At 50.9% G+C, this 22,916-nt stretch overlaps 9 protein-coding genes across 9 annotated transcripts; 2 read left to right on the plus strand and 7 right to left on the minus strand.

Annotated features, from left to right (window-relative positions):
- Window positions 1-2,090: 2,090 nt before the first annotated feature.
- P174DRAFT_516048 (putative sterigmatocystin biosynthesis cytochrome P450 monooxygenase) lies at window positions 2,091-3,714 on the minus strand (the record flags this gene model as incomplete). Its single annotated transcript, XM_024832268.1, has 3 exons — window positions 2,091-2,545; window positions 2,642-3,059; window positions 3,170-3,714. 3 exons carry the CDS (start codon window positions 3,712-3,714, stop codon window positions 2,180-2,182), a joined length of 1,329 nt encoding a protein of 442 aa, XP_024677983.1. The 3' UTR covers window positions 2,091-2,179.
- Window positions 3,715-4,583: 869 nt separating this feature from the next.
- On the minus strand, window positions 4,584-6,511 carry P174DRAFT_397032 (putative MFS alpha-glucoside transporter; the record flags this gene model as incomplete). The annotated part of the gene is made up of 6 exons (XM_024823774.1): window positions 4,584-4,657; window positions 4,710-4,880; window positions 4,934-5,399; window positions 5,454-5,879; window positions 5,929-6,228; window positions 6,287-6,511. The coding sequence occupies 6 exons, from the start codon at window positions 6,509-6,511 to the stop codon at window positions 4,584-4,586; spliced, it is 1,662 nt and encodes a 553-aa protein (XP_024677984.1).
- Window positions 6,512-9,463: 2,952 nt separating this feature from the next.
- Window positions 9,464-10,825, minus strand: P174DRAFT_516051 (TPR domain protein; the record flags this gene model as incomplete). The annotated part of the gene is made up of 1 exon (XM_024832269.1): window positions 9,464-10,825. The coding sequence occupies one exon, from the start codon at window positions 10,823-10,825 to the stop codon at window positions 9,464-9,466; it is 1,362 nt and encodes a 453-aa protein (XP_024677985.1).
- A 2,158-nt stretch (window positions 10,826-12,983) lies between these two features.
- Window positions 12,984-14,265, minus strand: P174DRAFT_464515 (nucleoside phosphorylase/phosphoribosyltransferase catalytic domain-containing protein; the record flags this gene model as incomplete). Its single annotated transcript, XM_024830399.1, has 3 exons — window positions 12,984-13,388; window positions 13,475-13,882; window positions 13,945-14,265. The coding sequence occupies 3 exons, from the start codon at window positions 14,263-14,265 to the stop codon at window positions 12,984-12,986; spliced, it is 1,134 nt and encodes a 377-aa protein (XP_024677986.1).
- Window positions 14,266-15,865: 1,600 nt separating this feature from the next.
- P174DRAFT_378910 (uncharacterized protein) lies at window positions 15,866-16,144 on the plus strand (the record flags this gene model as incomplete). The annotated part of the gene is made up of 1 exon (XM_024822875.1): window positions 15,866-16,144. The coding sequence occupies one exon, from the start codon at window positions 15,866-15,868 to the stop codon at window positions 16,142-16,144; it is 279 nt and encodes a 92-aa protein (XP_024677987.1).
- Window positions 16,145-17,097: 953 nt separating this feature from the next.
- On the plus strand, window positions 17,098-18,483 carry gprL (G protein coupled receptor family protein; the record flags this gene model as incomplete). Its single annotated transcript, XM_024830400.1, has 4 exons — window positions 17,098-17,369; window positions 17,424-17,625; window positions 17,675-18,193; window positions 18,241-18,483. The coding sequence occupies 4 exons, from the start codon at window positions 17,098-17,100 to the stop codon at window positions 18,481-18,483; spliced, it is 1,236 nt and encodes a 411-aa protein (XP_024677988.1).
- Window positions 18,484-18,768: 285 nt separating this feature from the next.
- P174DRAFT_378794 (ALDH-like protein) lies at window positions 18,769-19,710 on the minus strand (the record flags this gene model as incomplete). The annotated part of the gene is made up of 3 exons (XM_024822864.1): window positions 18,769-19,001; window positions 19,022-19,485; window positions 19,538-19,710. Coding segments are annotated over 3 exons (870 nt in total), but the record flags the coding sequence as incomplete, so codon positions are not given.
- Window positions 19,711-20,131: 421 nt separating this feature from the next.
- Window positions 20,132-21,384, minus strand: P174DRAFT_445919 (alpha/beta hydrolase family protein). The gene has a single exon (XM_024828449.1). The coding sequence runs from the start codon at window positions 21,373-21,375 to the stop codon at window positions 20,149-20,151; it is 1,227 nt and encodes a 408-aa protein (XP_024677990.1). The 5' UTR covers window positions 21,376-21,384; the 3' UTR covers window positions 20,132-20,148.
- A 458-nt stretch (window positions 21,385-21,842) lies between these two features.
- On the minus strand, window positions 21,843-22,838 carry P174DRAFT_57499 (uncharacterized protein). The gene has a single exon (XM_024832391.1). The coding sequence runs from the start codon at window positions 22,491-22,493 to the stop codon at window positions 21,984-21,986; it is 510 nt and encodes a 169-aa protein (XP_024677991.1). The 5' UTR covers window positions 22,494-22,838; the 3' UTR covers window positions 21,843-21,983.
- Between the last annotated feature and the right edge of the window lie 78 nt (window positions 22,839-22,916).

Here is a 22,916-nt window from a genome sequence, read left to right on the forward strand (position 1 = left end):
CCCGTCTTCAGCCGAGGCTTGATTTAGGAAGCCCTTGCAGCCACCTTAGCCTGTCTCCAATTGAATTCTAGATCCAACAGCCTGTATTATTCAGGTCTATTGATGTCGAGATGCTTCATCGTGGTGCCAGTCACGCGGTTTCAGGGTCGAATTCGGAATATATTCACGAACTGGCTAATACGGTATTATCCAATAATACGGGGATTCTTCCGGTCAGAAGGAGGCCAATCCTCGCAATTTGAAACAGTAAATGTTCCGTACCCTGTGTTGATATTCTCCTCATCGGTACTGCCACGAGACGCCCAAAGGTTAACTACATTGGTCAAATGAGATTCAGTGGTGATATTAACAGGGTCGGTCCTAGCTCCTCCCCAACACGAACCTCAGCCATAAACCAGTAGGTTTTACGCCACTGTTGGATTTCCAAGCGTGACTCTACAGTCATAGCTCAAAGTAGGAATGAAACTTTGTAATGATTCTGGCTCACCACGGGCCGTTACGCCGGCACAGGCAAGTTGCACCTACACGGCGACATTGGGCCTCTGGGCTATTTGCATGTAGACGTTACCTATCTACATAGTGGCGACACAGTAGATTAAGCGTAACATTGCTAGTCGTTTCTCGTCAAGCACGTGAACTTTTAACCATGTGGCCCAGCGATAGTCACCTGGGTGCATGATCGGATGGATCTCGGTTAGAGTCCAGGGTCGCATATTGCTGGAGTCTGGCCCGATGAAGAGGACAACCGGGAACCCGTGACAGACACGGCGCAGACTATACTGGAGAGCGCAGGCATGTCTTCCCCGGGCCAGAAGAGCTACTGGTGACCGGTAGTTAGTTGAGTGGAGCTGTCGTTTAGGCTATCAGAGCAGCTGACACTGACAGCTTCTGTGGCAATTCTGGGTGGACAGATCAGATACAATCAGGCAGATTCCGATTTAGGCGACAACTGGACCAGCGGTATATTTACGTTTCGGCTCCGGTGACTAGTCCAACCCAGAGTGACCAGGATGTATCTATTCTTTCTGCCATGCTGGATGAATTCCTGTTTGCTCGTCTCGCTTCTTGTCCCTGATTTCCTGTCGGGCAGCCACCGGCCTCCCTTGTGGCAAGCTTCAATCCCTGCTTGGCGGCCCTACAGGTCTTGACTCCAGGACAGACATGAAGACATGCACCAATAGCATACATCATGTAATAATAGTTCTGTTGGTAGGGTCTGTGCGAGGATTCCAAATATTGTCTACTGCTCAGTCAGGCAGTAAACCTCCAATAGAAGATTATTTGGCCCCCGGCATCCTAGAGCAGCATATCGGCAGACAAACCGACAAGGAAGACAGCTGTAAGCAATATGAGGCGATTCACAGGAAAAGCGACTAACCCTTAAATGCTTGGTTGGCACCAGTCTGGTCTCGATCCCATTAACCTTGAAGCTGTTGAATTGAGCTTTCTTGATCGGCATTGATGGGCCGGTCGCCCTCTAGCCTGCCAACCGATGGCATTTTCATTTCTCGGATCCGATGGCCGCTCTGCCACGTTCGTTGGGTTAGCTGATAGTCATATCCCTTCTCGTTAGATTGGCATGGCGCATTGACATTTCAAAAGCCTCTCCTGAATCTCCTCATCTCCACATCGTCTGAGGGAAAGAATGATTGGAAGGCCCTGAACACCATATAGACTACAGTTAATTTGACACAGCGATTCTGTCCTCCGGTGAAAATAGCATCGGTTTAATCTCGAGCTGAAGGTAGTCTTGGTAAGTCTGAGCTATTGCTTACCACATGCATGAATGTCTCATTGCGGTGTGAAACTGTCTGAGCTGTTATTGTAGACTGCTGAGCTCCATTTCTTGTCGCAGACAGAGCGAGACACCTGACTAAACTGTCGTCTTTAGATTTGATACCTTTTGCCACTGCGATTCCCCACTCAGACACGAGTCCAAATCACTTGGATCCGGAAGCGGTTTCCGCTGTCATGAGGAGTATCTTCACTAACCCTGGAGTTTCGAAATCCGCCCACGAGAATTATCATACAGAATTTAGGATGAGCCAGGTCGATCCATGGACGCCTTGAAGGATATGCGGTACCAATCCCATAGATGAATTGATTATACAGACTCGTGGTACTTATGGTGTCACTTTTTTGAAAACGCACCGCGTGAAGACGCTGCAATATAATCTCTTCAGCAACCCCCTTGAAGATCCCCACGATCGTCTCGCATGGTAAGCTTGCACATCAATGGGCTCCTCTCCCATATCACAAATACCTTCTGATCCTTCCAATCACGACTCTCCTCACACAGTTCCAGGTCGAAAGTCCAGAGCACCCGTGCAAGTATCACACGCATCTCAGTGTAAGCCAAGTTCCTGCCGAGGCAATTCCGCGGCCCGACCGAGAATGGCTGAAAGACGGCGCGGTTGTCCGAAAAAAAGGGCGATGCAGGGTCCTCGATCGCCTCTGGTAGCCATCGTTCAGGGATAAATCGGTCTGCTTGGTGGAAATTCCTCGGTGACGAATACGCGGACAACTGGTGGACAGAGACCTTGGTCTAAGAAAGTCAGTCTCGGCCCGTTATATTCTCAGTGACGACCTACATTCGCAGGAACGCGGTAGCCAGAGATCCAGTAGGGCACTTCCGTCCAACGCTGGAGTCCCCTGGTACAGGAGGATACAGCCGAAAGGCTTCGTTGAGGCATGCCAGCATGTATGGCAATTTTGCCGTGACCTGGTTGAACGTGATGTCCGTCTCCGATGCAAACGCCGCTCTCACCTCGCGTGTCACCTTATCAAGCGCATCGGGGGTCCGAAGAAGCCAGTACGTAACGCCGGACAGGAGTGCAGCCGTAGTCTCACTCCCAGCCAGAATGAGGACATTCGCATTTTCCTCCAGCTCCTCCAGACTCAACCCGTCCTTGTCCCCTTGATGCCGCAGCATCGAATCCATAAAGTCTCCGCGACCAGCCGCCGAGCTATTCAACCGTTTACGCACAGTCGCCTTCGCATGCTCGACCTGCTTGCTTCTCATCTCCATTAACGATCCCGGGTGAAACGCGAGAATCACCCTTAACACCATCGGATACCGATGCAGCGCCCGCAGGAACGGAATCGACTTCACAAACCCAAACATCGTCGCCACCCAGTGATGATACTCCGCACGATCCAGGCCCCGAACGGCTCGCCAAAAGCAAGATCCCCGATAAGGTCGAACGTCGCCAGATTATACCACTTGCCCATATCCGCCGCCCGCCCCGTCTCCGCGAAGTCCTTCAGTCGCTTGATCAGTTTATCGATGTACCGTGTGACGAGGCACTCCTGTGCCTGCAGGCCCTTGGCCGAGAACGCGTGCGAGAGCGCCTTTCGGAACCGAGCATGGTCCACGTCGTTGGCGCTGAAGATGTCCTTGCCGTGGATGGTGCAAATTTGCACTTTCGGGAGCTGGCGGTGGCCATGGCCGTAGATATCCTTCCAGGCGTCCGCGGTGATGAAGGTAACCTCGTCCGGGCCGGAGCGTACGACGTCTCCGTATTTCTCATGCCAGGAGCGAAGGTCTAGGTCTAGTCTTCCGCGGATGGCTGAAAGGTGCTGTAGGAGGGGAAATGCGATCCGCCATTTTGGGCCCGGGATGTGGCTTAATGGATGGAAGTAGATGGTTTTGATGGCTGATAAGAGTATATATGAGATGTAAAGCAATGATGTAGCTGCGAGTATTATGAACATCATGACCTGTTACGACTGCAAGAATCAGTGTCCAGGATCCCTCCGGAACTCCTCAGTCTTAAAGCTTTTTGGATTTGGTTGTGCAATACCCAAGATGTCGCACATGGCAAACACGGGTCTGTCACACCGCATAGGTGTGATAATTTATTGGACGCCATGCATACAAAAGAGATGCCAATCCCTGTCGGTAATTGATTGGTATGCAAAGCTGTGCCATTGCACCAGTAGCTTGGCTAGCAATCAGCAGACGCATAAGCAGGGTTTCGGATTCTGTAATGGCGTACAGTTGAGCAAAGTCTCATGTCTGCTATGAGAATCCCCTAAATTCAAGAGCTTGACACTCCTTCACTCTCGTATAAGCTTACTGGAAATCAAGCCCTTAACCACCCTAAACAGGCATTGCTTATTTTGACTATTCCTAGCCTACTCACTAGCCGCGCCGATCACCCTAACCACATATGAACTGAAGTTGACACATCGCTGAACTGTAACCCAGACATATATGACTTGTACCGTAGCATAAGTGAGCGATCTGCAGCATGCCTAGCCAGGCTGTTTCACAATCTGCAGGTTACCTGTGTCAGGATGCAGACCAGCACCTAGACGCAGTCTGAAAGTCTATTTCAGATTCTAATTGAGTTTCACGGCCTGAAACTAGGATTTATCCATGGAGAGATGTTGCTTTACTGCACACGGGCGAAGTAGTGATTCAGAGCAGAATATAGAGGATATAGTGTTCCTGCGATGGGATAAGAAATTGAATCTTGAAAGAAAAACAGATAACATCGCACAGCTTCCTAACATTATCGGAGTGCTCTACCTGCCAGAGACGCGCTCAAACACAACATGGCAGCTCAAAGAATAGCTGTTTAAGCAATATGCTCCGCCGCTCCCATATTTCCCTCCTCCTCCTTCGATATGTATTCTCGCTGATGGGCAAACTCTGTCCATTATATTAGAATAGGAGACACAGTCTAGAGACAGGTGCAACTTACGATCCACTTTAGTATACTTGAACTTTCTTGCAGGGACGCGGTGGTGGAAGAGCAAGTCAATCTCTCCAAAGGTGCGGTCCTTGGTCTCAGGAAGACGGAACCAACACCAAATGTTGCAGAGAAGGTTGGTGCCAGCGTAGAAGAAGCCTGTTTTCGCTCCCCAGTTCCATGCTACAATGTCCGCGGTCAGTGATTTCCATACAATAAAGAGTGGTGCAGCTTACCAGAAGCAGCAATCATGCGCGGCGTAAGCGAGTTGCTGAAAATACCCGTCAGGTTGTACACAAACCGCCCGATCACAATCGTCTTATATCTCAATCGCCCCGAAGGGGTTTCTGCAACGATGGGGTAGCAGACCGGTCCGACGGTAATCATATTGCAGAGAGTGCAAATGACCAGGAGGATGCCGATGGCCAGCTGTGCGCCCTTGTTGCCTTCTGCGAAGCCAAGACCACCAATGACCACCATACAGACAAACATGAACGACAGGCCGCTCATGTAAATGGTTGCGCGGCCGAAGTGCGGGAAGAGAAGCCAGCAGATGACGCCGCCGATGATGTAGCATGCAGAAAGGGAGATGTTGACATCGAAGGCTTGCAGTTCGCTAAACCCAGCGGCTTCGAGAAAGACGACCGAGTAACCGAGGATGGCATTGCCGCTGAGGGTTTGAGCCGCCCAGACGACACAATTCTAGTAGATCTGGTTAGCAACCAACGCCATTTTCGTCGTAAATGAACAACCTACAATTTCTGTCCGCCGCAAGTTCGTCCCCTTGAAGCATTCTAGGAAGCTTGCATTGTCTGTCTCCGCTTGCTCCAGTTTCGTGGTATGCTGGATGTACGCCAGCGTCGCCTCGATCTCCCGCTCTTTTTCCGGCGAGTCCTGTCGCAGGCGTTTCAAGCTCTTTCTCGCCAGGTCGACATTACCCCGTCGGACGGCGTTCCAAGGCGATTCAGGAGCCAGGTACGCTCCTATGAACAGGGGAATGGGCCAGACCCACTGCAGAACAAACGGTAGCCGCCAGCCTAGATCTCCTTCGATGCCAGCGACAGCACGAACGACGCCGGACGACAGAAGGATACCAGCACCCCAGCACATGCAGACATAGGCTGTGACATACGGTCGTAGGACGGTGGGGACAACTTCGGAAGCATACGTAGTCGAGAGGGTCTATTAAAAGGAGTTAATATTATGCATAGAACAGAGGAGGGCGACGAACCTGAAAAACTCCCCATGAGACGCCACACATCGCCTCACCCCAGGCCAGGATCGGCAACGAAGGCGCAAAAACCGGGATGAAGATCATAACCGCCATCCAGGCCATAAAGAACATCATTGTTGGTCGACAGCCAAATCGGTCCTGGGCGTAAGCGTTGAGGAGTAACCCGGTCAGCTGTCCTACCATGGACGAGTTCGACAACCCCGACTGCCATGCGGCTGTGATAACCTTTTTTCCTGCTTTGTCGGAGAACTCGCCGAATCGTTCGATAAACTGGGATTGGCCGTAGAAAGAGGTAATCTGCCAATCCACGCGTTAGCTTTTACCCTTCCTAATTAGGGGAGAAGGAAGTACTGACAATGACCAGGTCATATCCCTCCATAATCAAACTCGTAGAAAGAAACATGGCCCAGAAGACGGCCTTTTTGTACTTTGACAAAGCTTGTCTCACAGTAAGTAACCGATCAGTAGCATCACTCTCCTCCGCATGGCGGATGAGCTCAACCACATCGGGGTTGCCAGGGTTGCCAGGGTTGAAGTTCTTCAGCTCGTTCTCGGATGGGACAACCGTCTCGTTGCCCATGATGACGGTTTCCGGATGGGTTTGGATGATCACCGATAAGTTTAATAATTCCAGCGAGTGGAGATAAGAGTTCTAGTGTGCTCGACGATCTGGGGAAACGGGGCGTTATAAAGGCGATGGGGTGTCGATCGAATCTCCGCCGGAAGCAAGGAGAGGAGGAGGCCTCAATGGCCTCGATATGGTTTCTCTCCACCTCCCCCGGAATCTCATGGTGCTGCAAATGGCACACTCTGTGCCACAGACGTGATGGTTAAATAACTACTAATGTGTTAATAAAGAACGGGGTTTCCCGTTGGGTTCTCTCTGCCTTTTTGTTCCCGTTCTGGACCAGAAACTGTGGATGGACCAACCCCGGATTGTGCGGGGAGAATTCCGGGGGTGGAGTCCCGAAAGATCCCCACTGATATTATTCCACTGAAAAGAGCCGGATAGGAGTCTTATATGGTCAAACTCCGGTAGACATAGAAGCAAGGAAGCCGATCCTGTTTGCCAACAGGCAATTGCCTAAGCTCATGGATAGCACGGGCAGGAAGTAATAAAGATCGAGCAAAAAGCCCGACGGCACGCAGCATCGGGCCAGAATGCGGAAAAGTCCCGGCGGACCCTCAGGTGGTCAAAACAGCCGATTCGCCAGTCTTTGTGAACGGACATAAACGTGGGACACTGCCGGACAGGGATCTGAAAGCTATTCGTTGGATGTCGTGTCCGAGGCGAACAAAGACGAACACTACCCTTCAGACCAAGGCAGTCAAGACCCTACAAAGGCGATAGACCCCAGGGTCCAACCGATTGTTTGACATTCTCATGCCAGTTGTTAATGCAGGTTCCCTACTTGGGGGAAGTATCACTGCGGCCAACTCACCAGAGCCAGAGCGTCTGCATACTTTCAAACCACTTACATTCTGGAGCAGACACATGGAGTGGACAACCTTATGACGGGGTAGGTCCCTGTGTTCTTGACTTTGACTGAAAGTTACGCCAGAGTCACATGCCTCCTAGTTATGTCCTGGCCCGCCGACAGCGAGTCGAGAGTAACGAAAGGTGGTCTGCGTCAACAGTTTACTGAAGTCGAGGATGTCTGTATGCTATAACCTTCTTCAGCCAGTAGTCTCCACGCAGCCGCTCGGGTTGATTTCCAGTCCGAACATTAGAAACCACGTGTCAGCTCTCCCAGCCACGGAAGGGATCGTTGGTGATTCTGTCGACTTCATTGAAGCGACCTGGACGGCTTCCGATATCAAGGTCTGCGTATCATTGCATTCCTTATAGCAGAAGATCGCTCCGTAGGAGTGGGCTCGTTATCGTTTTCCCTAGGAAATAGGCTTGACTTAGTAGGCGCATTAAGTACGGCTTTCCAGCCTTTTGTATGTATCAACTTTGTTCAAATCTGAGAAACATCAGCCCCTAGCATATAAGATTGTCAGTTCCCACGAGTTGCTTTGGCCATTTACACATTGGTCTATCAGCAAGGGAGACGACTTCCTCGGGAGCCGACCCAGGCTTACCAGCGATATCTCCAGCTCCGAATCGTATAAGGTTAAGATTATTCGCACTACTATAACCAGTTTGAGAGCACCAACGTTCCATCCGACATCAAAAAGCTAATCCATCGCCCAGTCTCGACCGCCATCGTCAATCTCTATCACCCACGCAACGGGAGATTGACTGGTTCGATGCCGATTCCAGGATTTGAGGGCCACGACACTACCCTATCTATGTTCAAGTGAAATATGTACACGAATACAGATCTCTACCACGCGATCCCTTCTTTGCAGCTTCTCGGAGTAACGAGATATGATCAGTTCAATGCCGTAGGATTGTAGGATTTGGTGCCTAGCCCCTCCAAGAGAGTGAACCATGCACAACTGGACTGCAGGGGTCTATCCCGCACTCCATTCTTTGCAGCTTCTCGGGAAAACGAAAAGGGGTCAGTTGAATGTCGTAGAAATGTAGGGATTAGGGGCCAATCTGCCGTGGAGAGAAACATGTACGCAACTACAGGGCTCTTATCATGCAGTCCCTTGTTTGCATTCATTGGCCTAAGAAGAACAAGCAAGTATCTACTCGTCACATTACGGTCACGCAAGGACCTACATTCTACCATACCAGCCCATCTCATTGTTGACCACGCGAACGAATGTCTTAGTCCTCGTTGAACCCACAAGAGCAGTCTTTGGACTCTGATGGGCCCATACGGTTATGGCATCATCACAGTAGCGACTTGGTCGATAATCGAGCAGGGCCTTGATTCCTCCTGGTTCACTCCGCTCGCCGTTAAGTACCTGCCGAGTTCTTCGAGGTACAGAACTCATCAGAGTCAACACTCATCCTCAGTCCTACACACCTGTTTATGATCTTGCCTTGTCCGATATTCCCGCTTTAAACATGAAGGCCTCTATCTCTCTCCTTGTTGCTACTCTGGCCACTAGGCCAGTCAATTTCTGACCATGATGATCGGGGCCATACTGACAGACTGGCAGTGTGTTCGCGGACTTGCACTACACAGGTATCTGCATTAGCAGGAAAGCCGATAAGGACGGCCGCAATGAAGTGGTACTCGAATCCAGGCCTACACTAGAACAGCTTAACTGACAGTGGATAGATTGTTTACGACAAACAAGCCAAAGACGAGACTACAAACGCATGCCTTTCTTATAAATATCACAACACGGGAAGGCAAAAGTGGGATCGATGCCCGGATTGCACAACCAAGGTCGACATTAACGTCCTTCACTATTGCAAAACGGAGGGACAGCACATGGGGGGAGATAAGTGGCATTACTACTGCAGGAAGCACGGGCTTACCGATAGTGTGGCGTGGTGAAGGGAGCCGTAGGATGAAATCGCTGGGATTGTGCTTCTGTATATAAGGACCGATTGCAGGAATCGGAGATGTTAACATGCTGATCAGAGAATATCAAGACAAGGGCTGTAGGCAATGCCTCCAATGGGCTAATCCCTAGTGTCTCCAACGTCTTTTAGTCTGTAGTAAGCGGCTTCGCATGACCTGCGGACAGGGTGATCTGGTGGACAGGCAGTCTTCGCTGCCGCAAATGCACTGTCGAACGTATTCCGTGCAGTACGCAAATTCCCCTGGCGCTCATAAAGCATTCCAAGGGTAAACATACTCCACAGCGTCGAGGGGTCATCAGCACCCATCACCTTCCGCTTCACATCGACCAGAGAAATGTTTAGTTCTGTCGCCTCGACGCACTTTTCCTGCCATGCCAGCACATCCACCAGGTCCGCCATGCTAGCTATTGTCCTGGAATGTTCAGGGCCAAGTATCCTGACTCGTCCCTGATACGCCTGTCGGTTTAGGTCTTCTGCCTCCGCGAATGCACCGCGTTTCTCTAGTACCTCAGCCAAATTACTGCACGTTGATAGTGTATTGGGATGATCGGGTCCCAGGACCAAAAGTGACCCATCCAGGACCTCTCGGTGGATTTCTTCGGCGGTGGAATGGTGACCGCAGCTCTGTAGCACGCCTGCCAGGTTGTTCAACGACGTGAGCGTATTGGGATCTACAGTATCTAGGGCGTGCTTATCCTTCCATTGTCTTCTAGTCTCGACTGCTCGCTTGGCGATATCGATGGCAGCATCCGTGCGACCATGCTCCAGCATCAGCACCGCAAAACTGCTCATACACTGTAGCACGTCTGTACTATTTCCTCCGATCAGTGCCAGCTGTCGACCGGCGGTCTCTCTGAAGAGCGATTCCGCCTGCTCTCCTCGGTCCGTCTCCAACAGGAGTTCGCCCAAGAAACGTACACTATCCATGGTTTCAGGATGCGTGACTCCCAGCAGGTCCTCGCGAAGCGCCAGTCCATGTCGAAATAGGCCTTCTGCCCCCTCGTAGTCACCTTCATCCTTCATCACTCGGGCCAGATTCGTCATGCTGGTAATGCTGGAACTGTGTTCTTCGCCATAGTGCGCAATATACGCCCTCACGGCTTGTTCATGCATCCGACGCGCGGCGTCATATTTCCTTTGTTTCTGTAAAAGTAACCCGAAATCATTGAGGACCCGCAAGGTAACCAGATCCTCGCCGCCGAGGACCTTGTCAGCTGTTTGCAGGATGTTTTCGAACAATGTCGCAGCTTCATCGTCACGGTCCTGCTGCTTTAGGATCCCTGCCAGTGTAGTGGCTGTTGTCAATGTTTCGCGATGGCCATCCCCAAGAAGCTGTTTTTGCCCGTCCAGGGCACGCCGTGCGGCTTCTTCAGCTTGCGCCAATTGCCCTCTATTCCAGAATGACTCTGCTGCACGGCTGAGGTCTTTCAGACTATCTTCTTGGTTGGCTGCTGCAAACATGATGGAAGCCTTTTTCTGAGGGTTGACGTCGTGAGAATTTGACCGAGCGATGGAGGGGAAGATCCTCATTTTAAAGGATCTCCCTCGTATTCTTGGACTTGGCATCTGCCAATGTTTCCAGTCACCATCCACGAAGATCAAGACATTTCACGCAAGACTTTTTCACGAATATGATATTCATCAGAATCTGTCTTGGGTTTATTGAAGGTTCAAATGTTTTTAACAACGCGCGAAAAAAGTATCGCTGGACATCTCTCTTTCGCGTCTCCACACACACACATCCATATATATAATTTACTGATATAGCGTCTGGACACTATAGTCCATATGCCTCTTTGGGTTTGTTGATCTCTGCTTCTTTAGTAATCTATCAAGAGGATTAAGGACGACAGGAGCAGCGAATTTCGCTGTCTGCTGTTTGGATTAATACATTAACGTCATTGATAACATATTGAAGGGAATCCACAAATACAGGAGGTCACAGGTATCAATAATTGTCCAGTACAGATCTTAGGGTGCCTGGAACCAAACAGGGAGCTACCATGTCGAGGGTGCCCAACAGATCACTGAGGTGTAAACACTGTGCGGGTTGCTTTCCCCTGGATAGGATTGGAATCCCATGTCCGTCGACCCTTCCTGTATTCATGCATGTGGAGTTGGTGTCCAATCCGTCGGACTCGAAATGGCAAAGTAGCGAGTGTCCAAGAGAAGACATTGTTCAAACAGTAACGCCACTTCACGAAAGCGCCGCCCGCGAGGAGGAAGTATCGAGGAAAGATTCAAACGGTCAACACGTAAGGAATTCGTCCTAAGCGACCACAGTTGAACGTTGGCCTTGCGCAGATTGAGGGCTACTGCAGTGGTAAAGCAACAACGTACCTCATTTCTTGATTGTAGCGAACAACTGATTTGGTCCGTCACTCGATAATACTGGAAGCTAGACAAGACAGTGAACATAGCAACACTTGACAGTGAATACAATAGCCACCCACTGGGTAATGAATACAGCGTCTAGGAGTAGACTTTCATACTAATTACAACTAAAAGGAATGGGTAAGGAAGAAGGAAAAAAAAAAAAAAGGAAAGAAATCAGTCAAATCAAACAACCATCTAGCCCACCAGCACATCCTAGCTAGTTGATATCTTGGGACTATGAGCGAATTCTCTATGGTACATAACCCGAGCTTCTACATGACAATACATCGTGCCTGCCAGTACGCGTTAGGCAATGTCCATTGAAAGGCTTCCAGAAGAATACGCAGATTGTCAATGCGCTGTTGGCAATGCGGCTGAGTCTCGTAGATCAAATCCACAATGGTCATCGCAATATCAAGAACGACCTTTGGCTGGATCCCATTTTGTCCTTGACCAGATTGTCATTTTGTGACTGGATATTTTGAGCGATCAAGCGTTGTATGTCAGGAATTCTCAATGGACTCCCAGGGAGGGGTATGCCACTGTGTGCATTCTGTCCGCATTGCAAGCATCGCTAGGTGCTCAGAATACTCGGCGGAAGTACATATACGCTGTTCTTTCAGGCAGTGTGGGCAGAGTGTGCCCTTGTCATACCAGGCCCCATCGACAGACACATGGTTTAAGAAAATATTCCACTCTTTTTGTTTTCTTTCCAGAATCCTTCAAACAGCACGGACAAATGTGTTAAGATTTGGCATGATGAGCTACTGCACTTGTCCGACAGGCACGACAGTGTGTCTTATACAGAGCGCGCACAGATGCTTGCGCATGCTTAACGTTACTTTCTTGACAACACCTATGAGTTCACTAGGCCATTACTGAGCATCGTCCATCAGGAAGGGCTACAATAAGCCCTAATACAGTCCTTGATCCGGACGATGTTGATTGACGACAGGGCCTCCTCGCATACTGCCGTGCTGCAAGCTATTCTCAATAACTGATGCTTATTCTTACATAAAATCAAGAGTGCTTAACTCTCTTCTTTCCATCTTGTATATTACATCCACTCGTTGTAGGTTACCCGACAGATAGTTGGTACCCGACTTAGCCACTTACAAAAGTCACGCCTTCTATGCTCTAATGTCTGAATACGATTGCAGCAAGTGATACATGCATTGATGGGTTTCCCACTTCTTTGTTTTGAATTTCAAGCCTCACCCCGCTATGATAGACCCCAAGAAAGCTATTCCAACCGACTCGTCACGTAGCCAAAGGTTTCAAAACCCTTCAGAGCCTCGCCACTCATAATACAAGACCTCGCGAGACGGGCACCTTCCTTCCATCTACCGCCACAGGGGCCCGTCTCTGCAACGCCATCCTCTTGCAATGTATCACAGACCCCAGAAGTAACAAACAGCGCGGCCACATGCATAAGCACACACTGCAAAAGAGGGTCATCACCAGACAACTGATTATGTAGCAACTGCGAGAGAACACAAGCCTCCTGCTCGGAACTACCTTTCGCTTGAATACTGGCCAATGGATTCTCCGACAGCCCAAAATCCCTGGGCTGCAGGCGAAAGTGCTGTATTCCTGGACTGGTGGCCTCGGCAGGTGGATCCATAAGCATCCAACATGAGGTTGAACCCTCTGGAGCGATAATATCCATTGAGTCGTTCCCGCAGACAACGAGGGCTTTCCGAACCCCATGTATCGGAGTGCCTGTGCCAAGACAGGACCAAGGACTGGATTCGCTACGCCGACTACTCGGGCCTCCAGGCCGCAGCTGGCATGCAGTGGATGGAGTAATGTGCTGGTTAGGTCGAATATCGTCCTGATCCCCAGTCCCAACCGAATGCGATTGGCGTGTTGCATTTGTGGAAAGAAATTGCGCTCTGGGAGAAACAAATAGTTACTATGCTTGTAGATTCTGGGGATGTGGTTTGCTGTGACCATTGCAAGGAGCGGGGCGTTCGGTTCGATGTTGCTGATGATGTCCTCAGGGTTAGCCGAGGAGACTGGATACGTAGCGCTCAAGTAGCCATGCTGGGCGATGAGCAGTTTCGCTGATGCAACGACGGACGCCATGGCAGCCACAGAAATGACAGCCGTCGCATTCCCTCCTGTTCCGGAGATATCACACTGCGCCATTGGAAAGATTAGCTCTTATATTTCCCCTAAACATTTTGGGGGTTGAAACTCGCCAGTCCACCCTGGTATTTCCCGCGAGCTAGGTTTCGGCCCGAAACGACCCTGTTTAATGCAGCCGTATCGACTTTTACCTGTGCCGCGGCCAGCAAGCGAATACACTCTAAAATAACGACAATTTGCTTGTCTTTCTCTCGGTGGTGCAGTAAACTGAGCAGAGCGGCAGCTTGGGTTTCACTAAGCTTCCCATCCAGGAGCAATGCCAGAGCATTGGCAATCTCAGCGGCTGAACTTGAGTCTGATGCATTCAATGATTGCGCCAGCTTTTTTAATGTCGGGTCGATTGACGCATATTGTGAGCTGCTTGGTTGTGCCATGAGGAGCAGAGATATATTACACCGATTTGTCTGTGTTCCACTACTGCTGCAGGGATTGAGCTGTTAGTCTCGGTGGAAATGACAGGGCCACCGCACCCTTTAAATATGCACAGCCCATCTGTAAGGTATGCCCTAATGTCATACTAAATAGTTAGTTAACATAGCTATCTAAGTATGACTCACCAAGTCCAGACTAACTAGATAGGTAAATGGTGAATTTATACCTGGGATAACCAAAGGCGTAGTATGGGCGTTAACCATAACTTGCTGGTCGCCTGAAACTCGGCTAGGGGATTTCTCATATTTCTCGATTTCACCAGAGTAATTAATTTATGAAATGATTGGAAGCTGGTGTTTTACTCTTCGACTACGTGTTGGAAGATCGATCACAGCCTCAAACAGCCTACGCGAGGAAGCACTTATTGGTGATCCATTACTATAATTTCTCACTTGATAGACGAATTTTGAATTGTTTACGGATCTCTTGCGCTGCTTTTAGCACCACGAGTGGCTTTTACTGGAAATCACCAGAAAGAAAGCCAACAATGCGCGAGTGTCTGCTGTCAGGGAGGGAACGTAATCTCCTTACTTGAAGAAGGATGGGCCTATCACTACATGGGCTTTCAGCTCTGGATGGTGGTTGACAGGGGTCTGATATGGGTCCCGCGTCGTACAAATACCTCCTTGCCGATCATTGTTCGCAATGGACACGACCTGGCACCAGAATTTATTGTCACTGGTGGATGCACGCGTTGGGTGGGAAAATGCAAGGACGCGAGCATCGTCTTGTAAACATGCTAGAAGATGGAGGGCCATGTAGTCAATTCCGTAGGTGATCCGTGTAGCATAAATGGATTGGAATCGAGGATGCGGGGATTGATCTTGATTAGGAAACAGGTGGGAGCGTCGCAAGAGGCGACATTTGCATCTCGGCGTTTTTGACGAAGGTTCAAACTTCCATCTTCTTCTGCATAATCCACGGTGGATCCCTTTACGCGGGCTTCCAGGTGGAAGACACCGGTCCGAAAGCCGACGTCAAGAAGAATTTGGAGTAAAGTCATCCGGATGATTTCCAGCTCGCCTGGCGGTTAGGCCGACGGCAGGACATTTGCCTGCTCAAAGAAGTCCGCTTCAAATCCAGCATCACTCTCGTCCGCTGGGCAAGGGAAGTCATCAGAAACCTCAAAGAAGAGCAATTCTCCGTTGCAGAGGACGAAGTTGGCATGGACCTCGGGGGTCCATCCACGTAGGTCTCGACAAGGATCTTTGGATTTGCAGGTCGTGATTGTATGCCAGCCGCCTGTAATGACTCACTATGGCTCTTAAACCCACTGATGAAGAGCTGGAATCTCTTCGACGTGTGCCGGATCGCATACCTGTGGAAAATTGCCAGAAAGCTAAGCCTACTAAGCGTTCTAGTGGAATAGTGGCTTTTTTCCAATGCTTGACTGATAGGGGCCCTGACACCTGAGGAGTGCATCACAGCCCTCAGGAAAGTCGGGCGGTGGGAGCACGTTCAGAAGCGCCGTGGACTTGACATCGATGTTGATATTATGGCTCTGTCGCATGGCCAGCAGCAGCTCTTTTGTCTGCGAGGGCAATGCTGAGGCCTGGCACAATTCTGGTACTGGACGAGGCGGCTAGTAATGTTGACTGGGGAACCGATGAGGTTATGCAACGGGTTATTCGGGAGGAGTTTGCGAATAAGACGATTATCACTGTTGCGCATCGCTTGAGAACTATTTTGGACAGTGATTTGGTGGTGGTGCTCAGTGAGGGACGTATTCTTGAAGCAGGTCATCCTGGGAAACTGCTGACGAGTCCCGGTCATTTTCGGCTATTGTGTAGTACTCAAGGCATCAATATTGACAACATCTGATGTATCGAGGTCCTGGAGTGATAATCCATCGGAGTGATACTTACCTCTTTCACACCGCCGCACTATACAAAGACTTTCTGTACCAAGCATAGACCGATGTCTTAGGAACTCTATGCCATAATTCCAAGAGGCCTCTTAATCCTATGCAGGAATGGACTCTACCAGGGCGATAAGAATGGCAGCATCCTTCTTGTGAATATATGGATCCTCCCCAACACGCCACGAGCGACTGTCTACAGCACAGAGCAGGGAGCAGGTATAAATAGTGTCCCTCCCCGGTTCGATCATTATAGCTTCGATGAAGCGCGGAACGTAAGTCCGAAGCAGTACAACCGGAATATCGTGACAGTAGAAATGCATGAGTTCAAGGAATGTGAGAACGACTTTCTTCTAGAGAGGTATAAGAGGAGCATTCCACACAGGCAAGAGATGATCTGCGACTTGGAATCATTTTGCCAAATCACTAGAATTCCGGGAACAAGTGCAAATCCCGAAGCATGACGCATTTGGGGTGGTGAAGGCAGACATGTAATCGGCGCATCATCACTCACGATCCCCGTATGGAGGACAACAGCGCAGTTATCATGTCTCTCACGCCAGTTTAATAACATCAGATAACTGCTACCTCCTCTATTTCTACCTTTCAGAAAGATATCCCCATAATGAACGACTATGTACGGGATTAACCGGGAAACTCAATCAGCATTCCGCTGATCCGGATAGCTGTCTCGGCTTCAGTATTTGTGCCATGCAATATGACAATGAATTTGCAATAGTACAGTAATTTTACAAGGAGGATTGTGTACATGTCTTGGAGTCAGCTTGTATGTCTACTATCAGAAAGGCTGAGCTATCCGAGGTCTTCCAGAGATCGGCCGATCGGCGTCGATTATTTTCTGCGCGTTTGCACAAACTAGCAAGTATCAATAGGTCCATGACGAGGCTGGATCTCCATGTACCAACACAGCACGCAGCTCAGTCGCCATCAGCAGTCTGTGTTGTCGATCATCGAGCGTGTATGCTCGTGCGTGTCTGTGGTTGCCTCGGGTATCGTCATTGCAACCTTTGTCAGCTCGACGGAATTTCGCAAACCGATCAACCGCTTGATCTTCTATGCCTCCTGGGGCAATCTCTTGTCGAATGTTGCGACCCTCATCGCCGAGTCCAGTCTGCAGGCTCATTCCCGAGGCGCCCTGTGCCAGTTCCAGGGGTTCATGATTCAGTGGTCAGTCAATGCTCGTGATATGGCAGGATTCATTCACTGATACTGGTCTGCAAGGTTCTTGCCAGCCGACTCCCTGTGGGCGCTCGCCATGGCTTACAATGTGTACCTGGCGTTCTTCAAGCATTACGATACCAGGCGTTTAGGGATGCTGGAGTGGAAGTATGTGCTTTTCTGTTACGGAGTGCCGTTTATTCCTGCGTTTGTGTATCTCTTCCTCAGCTCCGAGTCGAGGGGCAAGGTGTACGGGGATTCTGTGGTAAGTCCCGCTGCAGTCGTGCTTGAGTGTCGATGTTTATCATGATCAGTTATGGTGCTGGGTCTCGTTGCGGTGGGACTTTCTCCAGATCGCTGTATTCTACGGACCAGTCTGGTTCATTATCTTGCTCATCCTCGCCATCTACATCCGTGTTGGCGTGACCATCTGGCGACAACGACGCGAACTGACAAAGATCGTCAGGCCGGCCTTCGAACATGCCACAGACACCACCGTGTTGGGGGACGTTGATCTCCATGGAACAGCCCAACCAGTGCCACTTGATAGCTTTCAGCGGCACTCAAACAGAGAGCGGAGTCCTGCCTCTACTGCTGCTTCATCCCAACGAATCATTTCTCCCGAGGTCTGGTCTACTCAGAATCACGCCGGTCCCCGAAATGCCCCTCCTAGTACTGCAGTATCTCTTTCCTCCAATATCTCTCCTGCAACTTCGATTACTCTCAGCCGCCACAACTGCGACCTAGGCCAGTCCGGCGCGTATACTAGCTCCGCGTCGGGAGCGTACTACAAATATGCCGTCCTCTTCTTTGCGGCGTTGATTATCACATGGGTGCGTGCTTGCCTCTCATTCTTCTACAATCTATTGACTGTTTTCAGGTCCCTTCCTCCGCCAACCGGGTTTATGGGCTTGCCGCCTCGAATCACTACGTATTCGGCTTGAGTTGCGCCTCGAGCTTTGCTCTACCACTGCAGGGATTCTGGAATAGCCTCATCTACATTACTGTGTCTTGGCAGGCCATTGTGACCTGGTTTCGACATGTTGGTGCTCGGGCGCGGCGCACTTCGAGTGCCACGCTTCGACCACTGAAGTATTCCTTGCGTCGTTTGTGTCAGGGTTGACTATGACTTGCAAACCGCGGATCATTGTTGATCTAGGAGACTGGAACTCAACAATGATACTATGCTTGTAGTCACAATGTTCTGTATGTCTGGCTGGCATGGTCTCAAGATGTGAACTGACCGCCGGAGCAGTGTTCCACGCACAAAACACAAAGCATTGTCAGAGTACAGGCAGCTATAGGCATAAGGTACGTACTTGTCAAAGGCGCTCTCTTATATTAGTAGTTGAGAGCATTACGTGTACTTTTCCATGAAACTTCACATATCAGTACTCGATCAGCCCCGTCAATCCATACTCGACCCCAATTCCGTCTCCTTACGACCCGAAAATGGAACTCGAGGGTCTGGACGCGAGGGGCCGTCGACGAAAACGGTTCCTACGTCTAGACTGTCCGCGATCCGCTGCGTTGTCTCTGCATGCTTGCCCCATACGCTTGCGCTCAATCCGGTTGAAGTTGAATTGGCAGCGGCAATCACCGCATCGATATCAGAGGAAGGCATACAGGGGATGATCGGTCCTGGAAAGACGTGTCAGCACTTGTCCCTCTCACCTGTCGGTAGTATAACCCGCCAAACCGTTCTTCAGACACCAGCGGGGAATCAGCCGGCGGATTATCTACAATCGTCGGCCAGAGAAAGAACCCCGACTCGAGGGATTGCCGTTCCAGATCGTCCTTTGCTGTGTGAGGTTCATCTAGCGAAATAGTGCAGCCTTCTCGTCGACAGCTTTCAATCAGCTCTCTCAGTTTCTGGTACTGCATCTTGTTCTGGCTCAGGCCCATGACGGTGGCACCATCGACTCCAGAACATCCGACCGTGAACTGAGAGCGGGCAAAGTCTAGCGGAGCGCGCATGAAGCGCTCATATATGGATCCATCGATATAAACACGTTTGACCGCAACACATGACTGACCGGAAGTCCACCACGTGCCCATGGCGACCGGCCGAGCCACTTTTTCAATGTCCACATCGGGCAAGATGATGGCAGCATTGTGTCCTCCCCTGGACTCGTCAGCCTGAATTGACGGAACATGCAGGGTCAGAGGGTACGAACAGCTCTAATGCTACCCACTTGAGCGTCTTAGCAGCAGCGTACATGATGTTCTTGCCGGTTGCTGACGAACCCGTGAAGGAGATATGGGCAATGCCAGGGTCATTGACATCCGCCAGCACTTGCACAACGCCAGGAGGTAAGAGGGACTGCACCAGTTCTAGACAGTTTAGAAGTCGAGTATGGTGTGTAGGGACTGCTTAGCCAAGCCCTATCAACACAGGCGAAATTCATACTCAGGCTTCACGATCACACAATTCCCGACAGCTAGCGCCAGGGCATTCTCGCCAAATGCTGTTTTGGCCAGCTTTTTTACATTACGCGCGCGCGGCCATGCTGGAGGCGAGGACGCTGCAGGCTCATCTCCGGCAGCGGCTGCATTTGCTGAATTCTGTTTCTTCGGCGGAGTGACTAGAAACTAGGTACCGTCCGTTCTGATCTGCGTTCGCTAATCGATAGGAAAAAGAAACATTAAACGTGATTCGAAGAATTTTCAGTGCTGGGTATATTTGTATTCTGGGCTAGACAGGCTATGCAGGGTACTATTAATAGTAGTAAACGGAAATATCCTTAACTTACTAGAGATCAAATTTAATTGTCTATCTCTGCCCTCTCTACGAAGCGGTACATCTCTTTATAAAATCCATCATGGCCTGCCTGCCTGCCGCTTTGATCGGTATCTCCATGTGCATGGCCCCAGAGACGTCCAATCTGTCCACTCTCAGTCCAAGTCTTCGGCCCCCTTGCTCCAGCTCCGCAGCCGCATATGCCGGGATGACCTCGTCCTTCTCAGCGGAAAGCAGCAGAATCGGCGGAACCGCATGCTCGGGCTCTCTCTCTTCACGATCTTGATCTCGCCACCGCGCCATCCGCTCCAGCGCTACCGCACTGCTCCAGTTGTTCCACAGGAACGGCCACAGGTACCGATACGGCAGCCACTTTTGCGGATACAGACTGATCAGCATGTCCTTGATGCTGGACATCGGTGCTTCGAGAATCAGCCCGGCGATAGGAACCGCCTGGGTTGAGTGCCGAGCCAGGTACGTCGCCGCCGCAGAGCTCGCAATCGCCGTACCCAAACTATGACCCCAGAGCACCATCCGGACATCCCTGTCAGGTGCGCTATACGTCTCCGCTACCCATTGCAGAAACGCCACCGCGTCGAGCTCGATCCCTATCTGGCTCGCCCGACCAGAGGACTTCCAGTACCCGCGATACGACAGGGCGACGACGAGGTAGTCCACGTCCCCGCTTGGCGAGTGGATAGCCCGCAGGAACTGCGACAACAGCGGCAAACGCATGGGAGTCGAGCCACCATTTCCCTGGAAGTAGCAGATCACCACTAGCTTCTTCCGTGCCGGGTCTTGCGCCTGCACCTGGGCAGACAGCTTCTGCGTCACGCTGCGAGCGGGGGGTGGCATGCGCCCTTCGCATACAACCAACTTGGTCCCGTCCAAGCTTCGAATGCGCTTTTCGTCCCAGCGGACGGGCTTGCATTCGCCTGCGTAGTCGGATATCTGCTCCGAGCGGGCGAACGGCGGGAGCCATGAGATATACAAGAGCTTGTCTTGCATGACGACGATCCAGAAACATTTCCACGTCCATAGACCCAGTAGCAGACTGACAAAAATTACAGGCGGGATCAGGACAGGTGGAATGGCGGATGTAAAGAGGGCACGCCTCTGTATTGGGGTTACATCCTGTGGCCTTTTTCCTGATGTGGTGCGGATTGAGTGAAATGGCCGAGGGCCCAGAGGATAGTACGAGGGTCTGACTGTCCTGGCAATACTAATACCAGTCAGACTGCGCTGGGCGCGCCTAAGAGCCCATTTTGCCAGCATTAATTGTGGTTTCCAACAGTAGGGAAATGATGAGGCAATACGGACGTGTCGGTGATGATGATGATGAAAAGTCATGTGATTGGAAGATTGTGCTTACTCATCCGCGTTGGGTTTTCGGATAACTAGTTATTAGCGCCTTAGAGGTAAGGCATGAAGAGTCCTGATTCCATATTTTATATATATCTGACCTACAGTAGATCACTGAACTGTCTAGTATTACCAATTCCAGAACACAGCCGTAAGAGTCTTTGCTCCATGGGAATGGCAAGCACTGCATCGTCAGGGAGCATTCGCGAGACGTTTCCTCTGCTTGAGGGTCTTGTATGAAAACCACGACCCCACAGCCGTTGCGATGAAGCCGAGAATACCAACGACAATACCGACAATCTCTCCCACCTTCAGTTTGCTTCCATCGCCTTGACCGGACTTGCCTCCTTCCCCAGTACCCGAGGAAGTGGTCGGTGATGTTGTCGTGGACGTCTGGGTTGCCGATGGCACCGACTGCTTCGTAGACTCGGTCGTCCGATCCGATCCCTTCTCACTTGTGGACGTCGCAGTACTCGTCTGAGCTGTCGAGACTAAAGCATCCACAACGGTCAACCTCGACTTCACAGTAGCCCGAGGACTGCCGGTCGCAGGCGTCGTCCCCCAGACGCCAGCACCGTCTGCACGACAGTCACCGTTACGGTCGCAGGGGCGATCGGCGTACCTGATGAAGTCGTCTGCGCGGTGGACGTCGCCCTCGTGTACCCATTACTCGTACAATAATCGTCGTATATGCTGACGGCGCTGGAAACATCGATGGCATTCTCGCCGCATTTGTCACTCACGCATTTGCGGAGGAACGAGTCGGCGGTTTGCTGCAGATCCGAGCGACAGATGCATTCATTCATGATGGGATCGACTTGGCAACCGACCCCGATTGCGAGGTAATCGGGGCCGCCTTCCGAGGAGGAGCCCCAGTAGAAGCAGCGCTTTGCGCAGGGTCGTTGCGACGCGTAGGCTGCAGATTCGGTAAGGGTGGCTGTTGTTCCGTCTGCCGGGTTGATGAAAAGGGAGCAGCAGAGGAGAATGAGGAGGCTTGTCTTGGGAGTATTGCAGGGAGCTTTTGCAGCCATTATCGCGGTTGACTGGCGCTGCTGGCCGCTTAGAAGAAGCCCCTGGACCTGAAGACCTGTCCCGTTTAAGTGAGTCGCCGCTCATAATAAATACTGTGCGGCTGATGACGTGGCCCCGCGTGGCTCTGCTCCTGCATAATTTAGGATACTCTTGGCTAGGGAATGGCGTTGGCAATGGTTGGCTAGCCTTGTCCACGAAGGTGCTGATAATCAGGGCCTGAGCGGAAAAAGACGGTCTCTGGTATGTCGAAACACCCGGTCATTTACTGCTTGGCAGCCTCGAATCTTGGCAGCTCGTATCCCCCCTTGGCCAAGAGCCATGATGGTACGTAGGTCGGTGAATTCGACTAGCTGCTAGGTGTGACCTTTGCTTTTTCCCAGTTAGACATGGCTGACAGCTTTGCTGAGGTCGATGTTAAATTT

This window comes from Aspergillus novofumigatus, assembly GCF_002847465.1.
Source record: "Aspergillus novofumigatus IBT 16806 chromosome Unknown P174scaffold_10, whole genome shotgun sequence".
Classification (NCBI taxonomy): Eukaryota; Fungi; Ascomycota; class Eurotiomycetes; order Eurotiales; family Aspergillaceae; genus Aspergillus; species Aspergillus novofumigatus.